Source organism: Lithobates pipiens, unplaced genomic scaffold (genome assembly GCF_037356315.1).
Source record: "Lithobates pipiens isolate NorthernLeopardFrog02 unplaced genomic scaffold, aLitPip1_a1.2 Scaffold_37, whole genome shotgun sequence".
NCBI lineage: Eukaryota > Metazoa > Chordata > Amphibia > Anura > Ranidae > Lithobates > Lithobates pipiens.
In genome coordinates this window covers 23,193,024-23,212,552 of record NW_027507825.1, presented here as the reverse complement: position 1 = coordinate 23,212,552, position 19,529 = coordinate 23,193,024, and the positions used below count along the sequence as shown (strand labels likewise).

Below are 19,529 nucleotides of genomic sequence, written 5' to 3'. Positions count from 1 at the left end.
TAGGGACTCCAATGGAGAGATCTCACCATGCTTCTCCTTTTATCTCTCTCCCCCCATGGTGTCTTATTTCGTTTGCTGCATTCATCATAAAATGGATGGAGATAGTTGTTGCATCAGTGGGAGCTGATAACAGCGAGAGCTCTTGCTATCTATATAGGATGGCTTGGCCTTTAAAATAAATTGTAATGGGAAAGTGCGATTTATTACCTATAACTTGATCTGGGTTTAATAAATACAGAACTGTAATGCGGCTTAAAGTCAACTTTTGCTTTGCCCATTCAGAGCAATGCAACGGGTTGGCTTCAGTTCCCCTTCATCCCCAACATAAACTTTTATACTTTTCTATCACTCCCTTGTTGCTGCGCTTAGTGCTAGGAGCCAAAGAAAATAACTAGTACTTCTGGGTATGCGGGAGCATAGCCGAGGTCACACAATGCTGTCACATGGTGGGGTGTCCATGGCCACGTGTAAGCTACAACTCGACAACTCATAGCTTACACGGACCTTTCCTTCTCTCCTAACAGTTGAACAATGGGAAAAGGGAGCGTCACAAGTCAAATATGCGCTGCTGTGGAGGAATATATTACAGTATATCGATTGCTTTTGCCTGACAGGGCAACGTGCAGTAACCTATAGTAACCAACCATAACCCATAGCAAATAATTAGGTTTTGTTTTACTGAAGTAAGTGAAAGCCCTTGTACACACAGTCGGAGATTCCGACGGAATGTGTCCGATCGGATCGTTTAGTCGGATATTCCGACTGTGTGTGGTCTGCATCGGACTGTTTCCGTCGGAATATCCGACGGACCAACTTTTCCAACTTGCCGGTAAAATTTTCCGACAAAATGCTCCTATCGGACATACTCCGATCATGTGTAGCCTACTCCGACGGACAAAGTGCCATGCATGCTCAGATCAAATTCCTAGACCAAAGCTATTGCCTACTAGCCTGAACGTAGTCCCGTCGTAACGAAATAACGTCATCACGTTATGTACAATCGGATTTTCCGACAACTTTGTCCGACCGTCTGTATGCAACATCACTTTCGGACCTCTTCCGGAATTAATCCGACGGATTTGGTTGTCGGAATCTCCGACCGTGTGTACAAGGGCAAAGAAGAATGTGAATTGGCTGCATTTGTTACTATATAAATGGGTACGTAGCATAGTAAATAACATTTCCGCTTTTTGGTTTGAAGTCTGTGCATCGTAGATAACCCATATGTTGCAGTACACTCCATAGTAACACATGGACTGCCACTACGGAACTTTCATTCTGAAAATGGCCGTTGTCTGGTTGACATGCTGATTTGGAAAGGGGGGAGGGGTAAAAATGTCCATCTTGGGAAGTACCTACCCACAGCATGGCCCTAAAATACTAATACATTTTTAGATACGAATAAAAAATCTGTGCTACAAAATTTCATACAATTGAGTCCATAAAAACCCACATGATGCCAGGAAGATCAAGGAAATGGAAATGCTGTAGACCAGTGGTCATCAACCCTGTCCTCAGGGCCCACTAACAGGTCAGGTTTTATGCATTACCTTGGGGAGATGCAGACTAGAATACTACAATCACTGAGCAGCAAAATATATCACCTGTGATATATTTTAGTTATCTTGCAAACCTGGCCTGTTAGTGGGCCCTGAGGACAGGGTTGATGACCACTTCTGTAGACACTGGTTAATGAATACCACAGTGCGCATGCACAAATATAAAAAAAAAGTGCCCGATCACCGTAGATGTAGATTCTGCTTACCAAATGGCAAGCATTAAAGGGGTTGTAAACCCTTACAACACACTTTGACCTATAGGTAAGCCTAGATTAAGGCTTACCTGTAGGTCCAAGAAATATCTCCTAAACCTACACGTTTTAGGAGATACTTGCCGAAAGACAGGCACCGATGTCTACGGCGCATGCGGCGTAGACAGCGACGCGCAGGCGCATTGAGCGCACGGCGGTCAACGGCGATATGCCGCGAGCAGCGGCTCCCGTGCGCATGCGCAGTTTTTCTTTGTCAATAAAAAAAAAAAATAGCATATTTCTAAAAACCCTACAATTGCAGCTATGTTCTTATAAAGAAATATTATATGCACATATACATACCAGCTGGTCTCCAAACATACCGCTTTTGCATGCCTTTCTGAGTTAACACGTTATTCTCTCCGACTATCGTTCATGGAAATGACAGCTTGACCTTTTTTTTTTCCTGTGCACAGCAAGATTATTCCTTTTCTGGTTTCTAGATAATTTTAATTTTAGCCAGATCGTTATTAGCGCAATTCAATTACTAGAGTCTATTAACATAGACTTCCTATTTGAGATGCATTTCCCTTCCCTTTAGAGGAGATGAGCAGAGTTGAAAGTAAGAATGTTTGTATTTAAATGATACAGTATATCTTACAGGGAAAGAATCCTGTCCATTGTCATAATTACTTTTCCCTCTGATTGGATGTTAGAGAAATGTTGCAAAATTTTGTACTGATCAGTGATACATTTCCGTTCATTGCATCTCTTGCGTTCATACCAAAAGTGTATGGCAAAACATAAAAAAACATATTCAGCAGCACAGTGGTGTAGTGGTTAGCACTCTCACCCAGCAGTAAAAAAGGTCGCTGGTTCGAATCCCAACCACGTCACTACCTGCCTGGAGTTTGCATGTTCTCCCTGTGCCTGCGTGGGTTTCCTCCGGGTACTCCGGTTTCCTCCTACACTCCAAAGACATGCTGGTAGGTTAATTGGATCCTGTCTAAATTGTCCCTAGTATTTATGAATGTGAGTTAGGGACCTCCGATTGCAAGCTCCTTGAGGGTAGGGACTGATGTGAATGTACAATGTATATGTAAAGCGCTGCGTAAATTGATGGCGCTATATAAGTAACTGAAATAAATAAATATTCAGTACATCTCTACAATAAAAGTAAATTTCCTCATGCTGTGTCCCTTTACAAACTTTGCAAGTACAGAAAAATACCTGTTGATTCCTCCAGAAATCCAGTAAGCTTCTAATCTCCTGTAGTGAGCTGACACGTTTTTCTTCTGCTACATTGAAAACCAAAAATCATGCCTGTGTTCCTACCTTCTGACCCCTTAGAACTCATCCCCCTTCCTCTTCTCCATAACATGTGGGGTCACCTGCAGTCCAATAAGGGAAAACACAAGCAGGGATGACAACACTGCTTGGGATTTCAATCCAACAAATGCAGAGTTGTCAGCTAGGAGAAGATAGGAGCTCACTGGATATCTGGCAGGATCAAAAGATAATTTTCGAGTGATACAATATGGGAAAAGTGTTGCAGAGATGTGATCTTTTCTTTTTTTTTTTATATAATATTTAGTATCTAATTGGTATAAAAATTTTAAATGGCACCCCCAACTAGCTCTGAACAGACAAAAAGACCTCAGCTCTCATATTTACACTAAAATGCAATAATAATAAAAAAAAAAAAGTAATTTCTGCCCTGCAATGGTATAGACATGGGGGGGGGGGGGGGGAGCAGCATCTTCCCCTCACTCATCTCCATACTCAACAAGAGAGAAGATCCGATCGCCTCCGCGAGGGAGGGATGACCTTCCCTGCCGCCAATAAAAGTGAACATGCGGCGAACCCGCCGCAGAGACCACTATTATCGGAAAGCAGACCACCGGCCGAAGAAGAGGATACCGGGGTTATGTCAGCTAGCTATTCCTCTTCAAAATTTGTACGTATATCCGCGTGTGTCGGTCCTTAAGTGGTTAAAGAATTATCTCCCAAGACAGCACCATTCCTCCTCTTCTGTGGTCCCCTGCCGGTGTCATGTCAAATAGTGTCCCCCATCGGATAGTGTCCGCTGTGTACTGCGCATGCAAGCAGATTCCGAAAATAGCCGAAGATGAACGGCGCCGGCGCCGTGAGTCCAGGTTCAAGCCCCCACCATCCAAGTGGACACAGAGTTAGAATAAAAAGAGCCGAGCGAAGCGAGGCCGTGCCCGAAGCGTAGCGAAACCCGCGAGGGGCCCTCTAATATGTGCAGCCCTATGTCCACTTGGATGGAGGGGCTTGCACCTGGACTCGCTGCGCCGTTCATGTTTGGAGATTTTCCGAATCTCCTTGTCCTCCGTACTGCGCAAGCACTGCACCTGCGTAGTACACAGCGGACACTTTTGTACAGAACACCGGCGCTCCTGGCTCCTAGCAAGCCCCTTGCTAGGCAAGGGAAACATTGTGCAAGCTTGATCCCGAGCCCCCCCCCCAAATCACTGAATTTGATTGAAACCAGCAGTAGCCAGTGGCTCCCGACATGCTCACAAAGTCCGGTGAGAGATTAAATCTGGTAGGGATTTAGGTTGGGTTCACACTGCTGCGGTGTACGAGATCGGATGTGATTCGCACCGCACTGCAGTGCAAATCACAAGCGATCTCTGTGCGATGCGATTTCAGCCATACAGATAGTATGGCTGAATTTGCATCGCATCCTGCCCAGACTCGCACAGGACCCTTTTTTTGGTCCGCAGCAGAATCGGATCGCATGGGTGTTCACACCATGCGATCCGATTCCTGTCCGAGTTTGCAGATCACACTGCGATATGCGAACTGATTTGGTGGTGTCATTAACTTTTCACTGACACTCCCAGCAGTTCACATTGGGCAGTGTGTACTGCCCTCGGGAGGCAAGCGATGCGGGAACCCGCAGTAGATTCGCAGCGTTCCCGCATCACAGCAGTGTGAACCCAACCTTAATATCAGATATTGGTGATTAGATTTGCATATACTTTAGGTAATCTTGTATGATTAGGAATATACAGCATAGTTACATTTATACCGTTTCCACTAAATCCCTTCTCTGTGTTGTAGCATTTATAAAACTTCGACATGATTTCTGCTTGTCGGGGGGGGGGGGGGGGGGGCGGGTCAGTAGAAGTAGAAGGATGACCATTATGAACGGACGCCAGTCCCTGAGTAACGGTACTCAGGAGCCAGAGCTTATAGAAACAGCTGTGATGCATTCTATTTACAGCAGACACATTAATGCCTTGCTTTTATTTTTATCTGCCTTTTAAACTTTTGTGGTTTTCTGCTGCATTTCTCTATGGACAAACCCAAGTCATGGTTTAACTTAATGATACTAGCCACCTGGTTACTGGCCAATCCATTGGATGTTAAATCCTAATTTAAATGGATGTTTCTTTTTAAACAGATTTTATATATATATATATATATATATATATATATATTTTTTTTTTTGTGCTAGCTTGTTTTCTACATCATAAAATATAAAGATAACAAAGTATCTGTGAAATGAATGACCAACGTGACAGTGTCTCTAAGCCCTTGTACACACGGTTGGAGATTCCGACAACCAAATCCGTCGGATTTTGTCCGAAACTGTTGCATACACGCGGTCGGACAAAGTTGTCGGAAAATCCGATCTTTCAGAACGTGATGACGTAATTTCGTTAAGACGGGACTACGTTCAGGCTAGTAGCCAATAGCTTTGATGTAGGAATTTGATCTGAGCATGCGTGGCACTTTGTCCGATCGGAATTCTCTACACATGATCGGAGTATGTCCGATCGGAGCATTTTGTCGGAAAGTATTTCCGGCAAGTTGGAAAATTTGGTCCGACGGATATTCAGACGGAAACAGTCCGATGTAGACCACACACAGTTGGAATATCCGACAAAACGCTCCGATCGGACACATTCCGTCGGAATCTCCGATCGTGTGTACAAGGGCTAAGTATGGTTGACCCTCAGAAGACCTAATCTGGGCCTCCTGAGGTCTGATTCCACTTAATTCAGCCCACAGTTGAATTAACGTTATACATTTTTGCACGTCTTCATATAAGATGCTCAATATTCCAGCTCAAAAAATAGCGACTATGCACGGCTAGTGGATTTTTTTTTTGTTATCAATGCCTTCTTTTGCCAGTACTAATAATGTGTGTATTTCACGAAAAAATTGACAGTTTGGTCTTTATGGATTGACTGTTTACAATCTCTTTCAACAAATCTCCATTAGCGGAGTGTTTTAATGACCCTTTGCATTAGAGTGCCACGCCAAGTTGAACATTAAAATTGGAAAGGAATTTCGTGTAAATGTGGGCACGGCTCTTTCTTGTAATTCTCACATATTTGTAGACCAGTCCTGGTCATTACTCAGCCAGTGTGTTGATGTTATACGAGGAGCACCATACAGAGAGGGAATATAAACATAGTATCAAATGCTTGAACTACGTCATTCTTTGTGTGTTGTTTTGTCTTCCCATATGGGACAAACTTCCCATACAATCAAGATAAAAGAAAAAAAAAGGTTTGTGGCTGAAGCATACTGTGATACATTGTGAGAAAGATTTATCTTTGCACTACGCTACTTTGATGGCAATATTTTGGGCTTACAACTTAAAGTGGAAGTAAACCCATGAAATTAAACAGTTAAAAAAAAAAATCATGCCGGGAATGCTAACTGCACATTGGCTGTGCTCTCAGCCAAACTATCAAACCATCCAATGGCTGGTGTCATAACGAATCACATGTGCAGCACCATAGCAATTGAAGATTAAACAGAGGCAAAGATGGCGGCTTCCTTGGCTGAAAACGATAGGGGAGTTTACTTCCACTATAAAGAAAATAGAACATTATTGAATACATTTTGAAGGAGAATATTACCATTTTTGAAAATTGGTCACAATTTAGGAAACTGTGTAAGAATCTTGTTAAATGAACTGCTCGTGTCATTGAGAGACGGAAGTGTGCAAAGTATAGTTGCCTATAACAATGAATCAGCGACATCTTTGTTACAGCTTTACAATTTTTTTTGCAATATTTTTGCAATATTTTTTGCATTGCCTTCATAAATATTCCTGTTTCTATCTTTAGAAGGCAAAGGATGATATGTAAAAAGTAGCCAAGAAAAAGTTGAAACTCCGCAACCTGCTGAGCTAAACTAAGGTAACTTGCAGGGCCAGATTAACATAGGGGCTATTGGAGCTGCAGCTCCAGGCCATTACCTTAATATAGGCCCAGCATGGATGGACTGACCATTTGGATACTGCACTGCATGAGACGCTCCTTGTACCTCCTGCTGCGGGGGGGGGGGTCTGAAAGTTGGGGGTGGTTGGTGCGGTGGGGGGGCAATCACAAGCACCATCACCATGATTGTCTCCCTCTATGGCTTTCCATGAAGCAGCTGAAAGCCATTCCACCTCTAGAAGGAGATCGATGCTTGTAATTGCCCCCCCCCCCCGCACTGATCACCCCAGACTGTCCATTAGATTCCCCCTGCTCTGGGCCCCCCTGTGAATGCAGTATTGACACCTTACACTGCTCCCCCCCCAAAAAAAAAGCATTGCGAAAAAAAATTATATAAAAAAAAAAAACTGCAAGAAATAATAATAAAAAAAAATTCAAACATGTAATAAATAATTAAAAAAAATGAAGGGCTCATCCACATGGGTTCTCTTGTGCATACAGTGTGAATGAGTGGTTTCATTGATTATTATTTTAATATTTCATTTATTTTAACAAAACAAAATGTGTTCTCATTTTATTTATTCCCATGAAAAAGGCCCATCAAAATCCTCAGCACCAGGCCCGTGATGCTCTTAATCCGGCCCTGAGGAGTTGGTTTAATCAACTGATTTGCAGAGGTATGATGGACAGAAGTTCAGCCCCACTGAATATTACTATCCCATTAAACGGGGGTCTCCTGATTTATTGTATGTAGAAACTTTATAGTTCTCAAGGGGTTACAGCAGTCACCCCACAATAATTTTTTGGGGAAATGGAAGCCACTTTCTCCCATTTGTGCATCAATCCTAAAATACACACAACGTTTTATATTCCTGATATGTGCCTGCTGTACAATGTACTTGTACTTTATACATTAAAGAGGAAGTAAACCCTGATGAGTTTACTTCCTCTTTCATTCCCTGCAAAGGTAAAGCATAATGGACTACTATGCATCGCATCACATCGCATAGTAGTCCATTATGTGTCACTTACCTGACACAGGAGCCAGCGAAGTCACCGCTGTCCCCTGTAGTCCGGCGCATCCATCTTCTTAGTGGGTCCCGCTGCTCCGCCGCTGTCATTCGGCGAAGCCGCGATGACGTCACTCATGCGCATGGGAGACGCCACGCGCGGCATATCGCCGTTGACGGGTGCCGCGCTCAGTGCGCCTGCGCGCCGCTGTCTACGGCGCATGCGATGTAGACAGCGGGGCCAGTCTTTCAGCAAATATCTCCTAAACCGTGTAGGTTTAGGAGATATTTCTTGGACCTACAGGTAAGCCTTAATCTTGGCTTACCTGTAGGTCAAAGTGTGTTGTAAGGGTTTACAACCACTTTAAAGCTGAACTCCAGAAAAATTTCAAAACTAGCCTTGAAGTGGGCTCTCCCTGCACTGCAAACGTTTAACGTTTGGCTTTGTCTAGGGTACCATTAAAAATACATTTTATTTTCCATGTCTCTTGCTCCACCCTCTTCCATGCTACCGGTCCTATGAAGCTACTTCTCTTTGGTTTTACTTTTGTTGGTTGCACTCTACCATCACCACATACAGTGCAGGGCCAGCAGTTCTGTATGGTAAGTGAGGATGCAGAGGGCCTGCCCACAACCCAGGGTTTCAGCGGAAAGAGGAGAGTGCGGGCTACTATGGGGAGTAAGGGATACGGTAGGTAAAACAGCTTTTAAATATTAAATCTTAGGCTGAAACAAGCATTCAAACCTTGTAATAAGTAGGGAACTCCACTGCAAGTGTTTATGAATGTATTTGTGTGTTTAGCTTGAAAGCTCAACTCCAGTCCAAACATTTTTGGGGGCGGGGGGGGGATTTGCGCAATACAATCAGTCTTTAAACTACTTAAAGTGGTTGTAAACCCTTACAACACACTTTGACCTACAGGTAAGCCTAGATTAAGGCTTACCTGTAGGTCCAAGAAATATCTCCTAAACCTACATGGTTTAGGAGATATTTGCTGAAAGACGGGCACCGCTGTCTACGGCGCATGCGCCAGAGACAGCGGTGCGCAGGCGCACTGAGCGCGGCACCCGTCAACGGCGATATGCCGCACGTGGCGCGCCGAATAACAGCGGCGGAGCAGCGAGACCCACCGAGAAGATGGATGCAGCGGACTACAGGGGACAGCGGTGACTTCGCTGGCTCCTGTGTCAGGTAAGTGACACATAATGGACTACTATGCGATGCGATGCGATGCATAGTAGTCCATTATACTTTACCTTTGCAGGGAATGAAAGAGGAAGTAAACTCATCAGGGTTTACTTCCTCTTTAAAATATCTGAGTAACACACTCACTGCTTATGTATATAAAAAAAAAAATATATATATATATATATATATATTTTAGGTACTTATATAGTGCCATCCATTTACGCAGCGCTTTCTATATACATTGTACATTCACATCAGTCTCTACCCTCAAGGAGCTTACAATCTAAGGTCTCTAACTCACATTCATACATACACATACTAGGGCCAATTTAGACAGGAGCCAATTACCCTACAAGCATGTTTTTGGAGTATGGGAGGAAACAGGAGTACCCGGAGGAAACCCACGCAGGCACAGGGAGAGCATGTATGAAACTCAGAATGTCTTCTCCGTTTTCCAATAAATCTGAGTTTTATGAAAGCCTTCATAGTCAGTTTTAACCATTTTCTTACAGTGATTCTTGATAGGACTGCAGCCACCTTATTAACGTTAAGACTTTATTGAACACCGTGCATTTTTAATGAAATGTTGTTGAATAATTTTACAAAAAAAAACCTAAACGTTATTTTATAAAAAGTGAAGACCAAGATGAAAGTCCGAAAATCTGGATTTCCGAATAAATGTGGATTTGGCTGGACCCGTGCCCGGGAGCTGTGTGTTGTGGAGCAGATTAGAAGGGAGACGAGTGGCTTGTACAAAGCTAATTATCTGCGGGTTTCAGGAACATAGCTGTACAGAGGTGCACGGAGCTCACAAACTTTGTCCTTCCTCATGTTGGGTTTTTCGGTTCAACAAACCTGGCAGATCTCAATTGTTCAGAGGGTAATGAAGCCTATTTTGGAGATGATATTTAGGAAGCAGGGAGGACAAAGAGAGCCCATAGGGGCCCGTGCTTGAGCATTTGTGGTTCAGACAAACACAAATTAGACTGGATTAAAGTTAATCTGTCTGTTGAATACTAACAAAAGAAGCACAAGAGAGCCTGATCTAATGTGCTGGAGAATGGTCCTGAAATTATCTCTTTCTCTGTCCAGGCTGCAGACCAGTGGAGAATACAGGAAATTTGTAGATGTAATCCCTCAAGTGTCGGATGCAATCATGCTTTCTGTGCAGTGAAAAGATAAAGTCGTAGAAAAAGGAGACATTTAAAAAAAAAAGGCTACTCTCTTTGGGTTGCAGCAGATCCATTAGCAGCAATTTTAAACTGAGCAGATTCTCATACGTGAACCGCACTCTAACACATGGGGGAAACGTCAGATGTGCTGCATTTTTGGAAGCCTCATCATATTCAAGTAAACTGAAATGCAATATTTAAAATCATATGGGTACTGCAAGCATACCCCTCCTGCTCCTAAATACAATTAGGCTTCGTGTACACGGACGTTTCAAAACCTCTCCTGAACGATTCAACTTGACGTATAGTAACCGACGTTTAAAAACATCCGTTGCGCCACGTTTACATGCCTCGTTTGTGTTTTTTACATTGCAAATGGTCAAAAATGTATCTCCATTAAAAACGCCTGAAAACAAAATGCGGCTAAACGTGGGTTACCGCGTTTACAAGCTGGTACAGGCATTTGGCATTTCAAATGCCTCTGAACATCCATCCTGAACACATCTTTTTGCTTTCCAAAAAATGCTTCTAAACTCAACTGCCTAAAAAAAGACTAAAAACGACCCTTTGTACATGTACTGATAACATAGAGTTTGGGGCAGCTGAAAAAATACCCAACTGCTCCTAAAAATCAGTTTACCAACAGCGGTGTACAAGAGGCCCTAATTGCTTGGTTGCCCTAATTGCTTGGTTGCTGTACGTCACAAAGTACAAACGCTAAAATTCAAATAATCTTTAATGTGTATGTAAACCCTAACATTGAACTCTTTTTATTTGTTCATTTTTGGTCTATCGAGTATACTTTTGCATGCATTTTGCTATATCTGTTCAATAAGTACAAACAAATGACCTGTTCATTCTGCTAGAAGTCCAGTGGGCTCCTAACTTTCTGAGCACTATACTTCTGCTGCACTAAAATCTCAAGCAGTGTTATCCTAGGTGACAAATCTGCTCCTCCATAGATGCAAGGCAAGGGTGTTAAGATTGCAAAGTGATATAGTGGGGTTGTTTTACTAAAACTGGAGTGTGCAAAATCTGGTGCAGTTCTGCATGGAAACCGGTATGGAAATTGGCTTCCATTTTTTCTTTTTGTCAAAGCATAATTGAACAAGCTGAAGTTACAGGCATCCCAACCTGCAAAAAACGAATTTCAGGTAGGTGGTGCCCCATGACAACCCCCCCCCCCCCCCCACATCAATTTAACATAGCTAGAGGATGATCAATCCTCTAGTGGAATCAGTATACAGATGTTTACTTCTTCTGAGAGATATTAAAGGAACACTCTAACCACCATGACCACTTCAGTGATTTTGAAGTGGACATGGTGGTAGGAGTCATTATGTGACATGCAGCCTGATCAGTGCCCATGAAATGCTGCCTAATCAGTGCCCATGAAATGCTGCCTAATCAGTGCCCATGAAATGCTGCCTAATCAGTGCCCTTAAAATGCAGCCCTACCAATGCCAACGAAATGCAGCCCTACCAGGGCCAACGAAATGCAGCCCTACCAGGGCCAACGAAATGCAGTCTAATCACACAAAGCTCTGTCGCACACCTTCAATTCGAATATCCCGGCAGCCACTGTAACAAAGTCATTGGATCAGTGTTCTGTCTATCTAGAAGGCGGGGCTTTGTTACTCCTCACACAGACTAGTCTTCCAGGGCGAGAACGTCATTACATCCGGCTGCAGGGCGGGTTCCCTCGGCTGCAGACACAGTACTAATGCTGACAGACAATTGCAGACTGAGTTTCACAGTCTAACTCACTCTCTGTCTGTCATAGCCATGGTATGATCCGGGAATCGGGGATGGACAAGGAATCCCCCACCAGGTGGCCGAATGGAGTACGGCTGTGGCGGCCGCTCGGGCTACTCTGTTTTCTGTCTGTGGCTGAGTGGCAGGCTCAGCCAGGATATCACCCGACACTTGCGGGTGTCGGGGAAATGCGGGAGACTTGGGATGTCTGAAGTTAGAAGCTGATTGGCAACCATGCACAGATGCACCAGATTTTGCACTCTTCAGTATGAGTAAATCAACCCCAATGTTTAAGGTTTAAATACTCGTTACTATCATTTCAAAGGTAATTTTCAATATTTAGCAATCTACAGCAGTCTTTAACCTTTGCGCCGTCCACACACATATTTTCATGGATTGCTGTCAATACAGCTGTGCCGAGAGTGCTTGCACTGTGTGGTCCCGGCACAGTTACCATCGCCTAACCGAAAGCTCCTGATCGCTGCTTGCAATTGGGAGTTTTCTGATCATGTGACAGCCAATCACAGCAGTCACATGATCTTAAGCCCTGCCTCTCAACATTATAAACCTCTTAAAGGGCCAGGAGGCGCCGGTGCGAAGAGGTTAAAATAATACCTAGTGATCCTGCTATGAAGGTCCTTGTTTGTGTACTTCGTGTTATGGGGCGACATGGGACCTTTTTCTGAATTGTCACATGGGCTTCTCATGGAGACTACAAGTGGTCATTTTAACATTACACAGGTATGATACACTGTTGTCTCCATCATAAAAACCAGAGCCGTGAATTGGCCATTCAACCATCTCTGGAATACATGTAGAAAGGAAGTGGCTAACAAGAGGCTCCAGGAAATCAGTAGCACTGGCACTGTTATGCTGCATACACACGATCGGACATTCCGACAACAAAATCCACGGGATTTTTTTTTCCAACGGATGTTGGCTCAAACTTGTCTTGCATACACACAGTCACATAATGTTGTCGGAAATTCTGAACGTCAAGAACGCAGTGACGTACGACGAGCCGAGTCAATTGAAGTTCAATAGCCAATGCAGCTCTTCTGCTTGATTCTGAGCATGCATAGAACTTTGTGCGTCGGAATTGTGTATACACGATCGGAATTTCCAACAACGCGTTTTGTTGTCGGAAAATTTGAGATCCAGATCTCAAATTTTGTGTGTCGGAAATTCCGATGGGAAATGTCCGATGGAGCCTACACACGGTCTGAATTTCCAACAAAAAGCTCCCATCAAACATTTTCCATCGGAAAATCCGACCGTGTGTACGCGGCATAAATGGCTGCAAAGCATAACTTTAAAGGCCAAAGCAATTCTACTGTTTGAAACATTTTGGCAGATCCACAAATCGTTTCCATTGGATTATAACGGCTAAGCCCGTAGTGTTGCATTTTAGCCACTCCAGGGGATTTCTGTGTCTGAGGAAGAGGAGCACAAATTGTTGATTGTTTAATCTGGATAAGCCATTTAATTTGTTGTTAAATTCAGTCTTTTGCCAAGTGCAAAATGTTTATTTTTCCTATATTTTATCCAACATGAAGATTTTTAAAGCACCATAAAATACCAACTTAATGTCGCATCTTAGACGCACATTAGTGCAGTGCCACTTAAGGAAAAGCTTGTTAAGTACTTAATATTGCTTCTAATTTCATGTCTATTTGAGAGTAGATGAGCCAAATAGTATGTGCTAATATTCCGGTCATCCCAGGGAATTTATCTTTGTTATGCTTTTCTTCTGTGTGTTTTGCAAAAGTGATCATCCTAATGTTTAAAAGGCACGTCCACTCAGAAGTTATAGTTCCTTGTGTAATCTGGTGGGCTGAGTAAGGTCCTGGTCCTTCTTATGTGCCTTGAATACTCCAAAATTGGTATTCCCCTCCCATAATACCCAACTGTTTACATTTGCCTGGGAGTTTTGGGTGTTCTTGTCCACCCTTGGGTGTTCTAGGAGAGTGGAATCCACTCATAATGGTCACAGCATGTGTGTTGAGATCTCACCAAAAGATCCCGTGAGGGATGCAAGACCTTTTCAGATGGTCTATCTCTCCAGCAGCTAGTAAAAACCCATTTTTGGGTGGACTGATCCTTTACAAGCACAAAATATATTTTTTAATAAAAATAGACAGTTGTTTTTCTGAACACATGGAAATAAAATTTTTGCAAGCTGGTCAACGCAACATTCCTATTAACGGCAAATTCAGTCTACTGGAACACCAAGATTGTCAAAATGTGTTGTTTTTTTTTCTTTAAACTTTCTCCTGCAGGCTTCCGCTAGGGAATTTCCAGGCTGAATCTTTTGGAGATGTAATTATCTCATCAGTTCTCTCTCTCCTCTATGTTTTACTGATTGTCTATCGAAGTAGATGTGCGCTTTCTATTTTCCTGACGTGTTTCCAAGGGCAGCGTGAAGAGAACTTTTCACATTGTGTGCAAAAATAACATGGAAGCTATAGTCATTGATTTGTGGCTGCTGTGTGTACGGGCATTGGGGATAAATATGTACATTCTGCAGCTCAAGTTAGACAACCAGTCATTGATTATCTGGAAAGGTAGAGATAAACTGCTAATTGGATCATTAAATATGAAATATTTATTAGCACATAAATGAGAATGAGTTGGTTTCAGTCAATCATTAACACAAGGTTTAGCTGCATTTAGTTTTAGAGCAAATAAAAAATGTATATTGGAAATGATGTGGGATATATAGTTTTAGTGGATTTGAGAAACGCCACGTTTAAAAGTAAACTTGTTTTAAATTCCAAGTATGAAGTTGCAGTTGTGGCAGATGCCCCACACCCCCACTGATACAGGGAATGAGCCTCACTAATCAAGAGATCTGCACTAGTTTTATGGACGGTATACATACTAGATCCCAGACTTGCTGGAGCTGAAAGTTGATATTTGCATACCGAATGGTCTCAGTTTCAGTGTCCCAGGGAGCTCTGGAAGATAGAACGCTACACGCGGATGCTGATTTTAACTGGTTATTGGCTTTAGGTAGAGATATAAATCCACACATTTAAATCTCAATCATCAACATGTTAATGTAATTTCAATAGTCATTATCAATCTTTTTGAATCCATCCATTTTTGAAGCCATCGTTAAAATACGTGGTGATCCTACCTTGACAATCCTTGTTCAGGTGCTCTCTGTTATGGGTTAACAATGCTCTATCCTTGTTTCCCAGTCACATATGGCAAATAGACCTTTAAAATAATATGTTTGGGGGGGGGGGGGGAACAAATTTTAACTCATGGTTTAGGTTCTTGTTTGGGGAATGCTCTTGACCAGGGATCTACAAATTTGCAAAACAAAGGGCCAAACTGTCCTTCAGACTATCTCTATGAAAGTCTATGTACAGCTTGAACAATAGAGTTCCACTGAAAGCTGTGTGAGTTTTACAGAGTAGCACCTTTCCACATCAGGTTTTACATAATGTTTAGGTGGCGTATCCTGCAGCATGTGTTATCATAATATTACGCTGGTGTTTCCCTGTATTGGCTATGGATCTGTATATAAAATGCATATCATTTAATACTATGCACATATTACTCTTGCTAGCGATATGGATCTTAAGCGGAGTTCTTCTTTACCAAGCACCTTTAGTGCAGTTGTCCTTTACCGTTAATAAATTCCCTCGTACCCCCCCAGTGTAGCACACGTTGTATAACACCCTTCAACTCGATCTAGTCAATGTACCTGTGACATGGTTTATGCTCTGCATCTATGGCGTAGATCCATATACAAGAACAGAGGAACCACTGCAACTGCAAACAAAATTATCCGTTCATTCTGCCAGAAGTACAGTGAGCTCCTAACTTCCTGTGCACTCTAAAATGTCAAGCAGTGTTATCAGCTCTGATCAGTTGACTATGAAGTCAAACTAGTGGGGCCAGACTAGGGCCATAGGAAGTAAATAATGTTTAGCTATCCAGTGGGAGTAAACAATACCATATCTTTGGTGTCAGTGGGAGGACTAGTGACCCATCGTTGGGGTCAATGGAAGAAATTTTGCCCTTTCGATTGTGTTAGTTGGAGGAATAGTGCCTCATTGTTGGTTTGAGCAACAAGAATGATGCTCCTTTGTCAGTGGATGGAATAGTGCCCCAAGGATGGGATAAAGGCAAGATAAGGGCTGCTTCCAGTTACAGTTTTGAGACCCCTGCTTTAGACCAGTGGTAGCTGTGCAAAGAAGTTATCAGATCTGCCTATCACATTTATAAGCCTGTAATAACAAAACCAAAGAATTACTCCTAGCACCGGGTTTTATTGTCACTTCTCTGGCTCCCCATAACATTCTTCAGATCCCCTGTAGTCCAATGGTAGCTTTGTAAAAGTTGGCTTGTTTGTGCTCTTCTAAACTACTCACTTGCAATCATTCTTGTTTCAATAGAACTCTGTATTTGATACTGAGATTTGTTGGGTATTTGCACCAAGTTGGTAGTGGCGCTAAGTTTGGCAAAGCTTGGTTATGCACATAAAATGTATCTGGTGTTCTTTGCTTGTAGGGGTGTTTAATACATGCAATCTGACTTTGAATAGCCTTTATTATTTATCATATCTAAATACAATGACCAATCAAAATGCAGCATATGCTATTCAACATTGAAGCACACAGTTGTAGACTACACTGTTCATAGAGAATATCCATAGTAAGGATTTGGTATATCGGTAAGCATTAGCAAACAAGTAATGTAAGAGCTTTTAATGGATAATTAGTATGTTTTATCTCTTTTTTGTTGTAAAACCATGTACCTGCCAAGCTGCATCTGTTAAAATCTATTTTTCTTCCAAAAAAAAGCCACATTTACAGTAATTGGTGTAAATGTTTCAGAACGCATCAGCGTGTTTTAGCAAATCCCTGTGGATTATACATATGTGGTGTTGATATATTACTGATAAGGCCTTTACACAAAGCGCTGGTAATTCAGCGCTAGGTAATAATATAAAAGCTTTTCTGTAACAGCGCAAATTGCTTTAAGAGATGAAAAATGCGTCTGTGAAGCCTTTTCATTTGCCGCAGTGTGTTAGTAATATGTATGGGAATGTCGTTTCATTGTACCGATAAGACGTTAAGAGTGGCATGCAATATCTCCTTAACTGCCGGCTCCATGGAGCCCATCTGGTGCCGACGGTGGCTAGGGGACCATATAAGCATTTTTTACGATGTCAGTGAGATTTCAGAAGTCTTGGACTCAGCTGTCAAGCTGTTGGATAAAAAGTTGCCCAATAATTGAAATTCTGCTGGGGGACAGATTAAGTCGGCAACTTGCTGCCTGCATCTCAGCCTGAATTTTTCCTCTATGGGTCTCTTGGTGATTTGTTCTTATGAAATGTGATTAGGATGAAATGACTTGATTTGTTAAACAGGCCAAGATGACAATGAACATCTGTTTTGATGGACTGAATTGCTTGGGGTTTTTGCACTAAGTGACTTTTCTTGTTACTTTGTTGCAGAGCGGCGCAGAAGCTCAACCTGTCCTCGAAGCGCAAGAAGTACCATCCGCCGCTTCCGCACTCCAGGGAATACTCCAGTTTCCTGACCAACTTCAGCGGCATTCTTCAGCTTTGTCCACCGCCAGCTCCTCCATGTTTGATGAGAGCAGTGTCGAAAATCAAAGACAACCCCGGCATGGGAAAGGTAAAATAAACAGAAGCATTTTTTTTTGTAATGTGGTATAAATAATACTTACCAGATATTTGCTAACTTTTTTCTAGCATTGATCTATTTTTCCAATTCTATCCTTCTGCCAACACAATCTGTATTCTTTAGATCATTGTGATTACCAAGAACATTGTTGGGAGGGGGGCACGTCTAAAGCCAACTTTTTTTCTTTTTTTTTTTCTTACAGTACAGAATGGTAAAAAAAAAAAAAAAAAAATGCAGATTTTTTTTTTTTTTCATCTGGAATGTCATGGGGGAGATTTCCTTAATTTCCTGTAAAGTAGACACAACAGGACAGGAGAGGACAGCTGTCCAAAGTGAGGAAAATCACCATAACAAGGGTCCCCACTGGAATATTCATGTAGCTTTAATCCTGCTTTGGTGAAAACCTAGATTTTGTGTTTTTTCTTCACTTTCAGTGCTGGTGACGAAGGTCAACAGGACAAGGATCTCCATAATGGAGACATACAAACCTGACGTGTTCAGACCCTTCACCACACTTTAAGCCAGTGATTCTCAACCAGGGTTCCTCCAGAGTTTTCTAGGGGTTCCTTCAGCATTGGGCCATTTCTGCCTCTCGGATAAGTTCCCACCGACACCATTGATCTTTTTAGCTATCTGTAAGGAGGTAATTCTTCCCAATGACACTATGTGTCACTTACCTTAAAACAAAGCCCGCAATGTCTCCGTTGTCCCCACGAGCAGGGAGCGTCCATCTTTGCCCTCTTCCTTCCGCGGCCGCGAACACCGCCTCGGTGACTGCCCGGAGTCGCGTGACGTCACAGTGGTTGTACAGGGTGTACAACCACTTTCAACTTGTCCCTCCTACACAGTCCTACAGGGTGTACAACCACGTTCAGCTTGTCCCTCCTACACAGTCCTACAGGGTGTACAACCACGTTCAGCTTGTCCCTCCTACACAGTCCTACAGGGTGTACAACCACGTTCAGCTTGTCCCTCCTACACAGTCCTACAGGGTGTACAACCACGTTCAGCTTGTCCCTCCTACACAGTCCTACAGGGTGTACAACCACGTTCAGCTTGTCCCTCCTACACAGTCCTACAGGGTGTACAACCACGTTCAGCTTGTCCCTCCTACACAGTCCTACAGGGTGTACAACCACGTTCAGCTTGTCCATCCTACAAAATAAAAAATAAAAAAAATAAAAAAAGTACAAACATGCATTAGAGCAGCGATTCTCAACTAGGGTTCCTCCAGAGGTTGCTAGGGGTTCCTTCAGCATTGGGCCATTTCTGCCTCTCAGATAAGTTCCCACTGACACCATTGATCTTTTTAGCTATCTGTAAGGAGGTAATTCTTCTCAATGACCACAAGTGTAAGGAACGTTCTTCCCACTGACCATCACGCTAAAGTATCAGGAGTTGTAGATTCCAAATTTTTAGCAGGGGTTCCCCCGATACTGGATAACTATTTCAAGGGTTCCTCTGTGTTGAAAAGGTTGAGAAAGGCTGCTTTAAGCTATGGATTATGGACTTGGTGATGATGCTTATTGTATGCATTCTGGATCTTCATTGCAGCAGGAGAGCAGCTGGCATTTTTGGCGAAAAATAAATGGTGGTGGGCACTTTAGCAGTCCTGATTTATAGAAATAGGCTTCGTAACGGGTGGATTGCTTTTCAGATTGTAATGGTGATGGCGCATCTGCTTAATTGGTTGCAGCCTCAGATTTAGGTTATATAGCAGGGGTAGGGAACCTTGGCTCTCCAGTTGTTTTGAAACTACAACTCCCATGAGACATTGCAA

General features: G+C 42.7%; 1 protein-coding gene across 1 annotated transcript in view; it reads left to right on the top strand.

Annotated features, from left to right (window-relative positions):
- Nucleotides 1–19,529, top strand: part of KIF26A (kinesin family member 26A) — a gene marked incomplete at its 5' end in the record, with an annotated part of 150,061 nt that overhangs the window by 60,282 nt on the left and 70,250 nt on the right. The window contains one exon of the mRNA XM_077466822.1: nucleotides 17,557–17,740. Coding sequence (XP_077322948.1) covers nucleotides 17,557–17,740 — 184 coding nt within the window. The remainder of the gene's footprint in view (nucleotides 1–17,556; nucleotides 17,741–19,529) is intronic.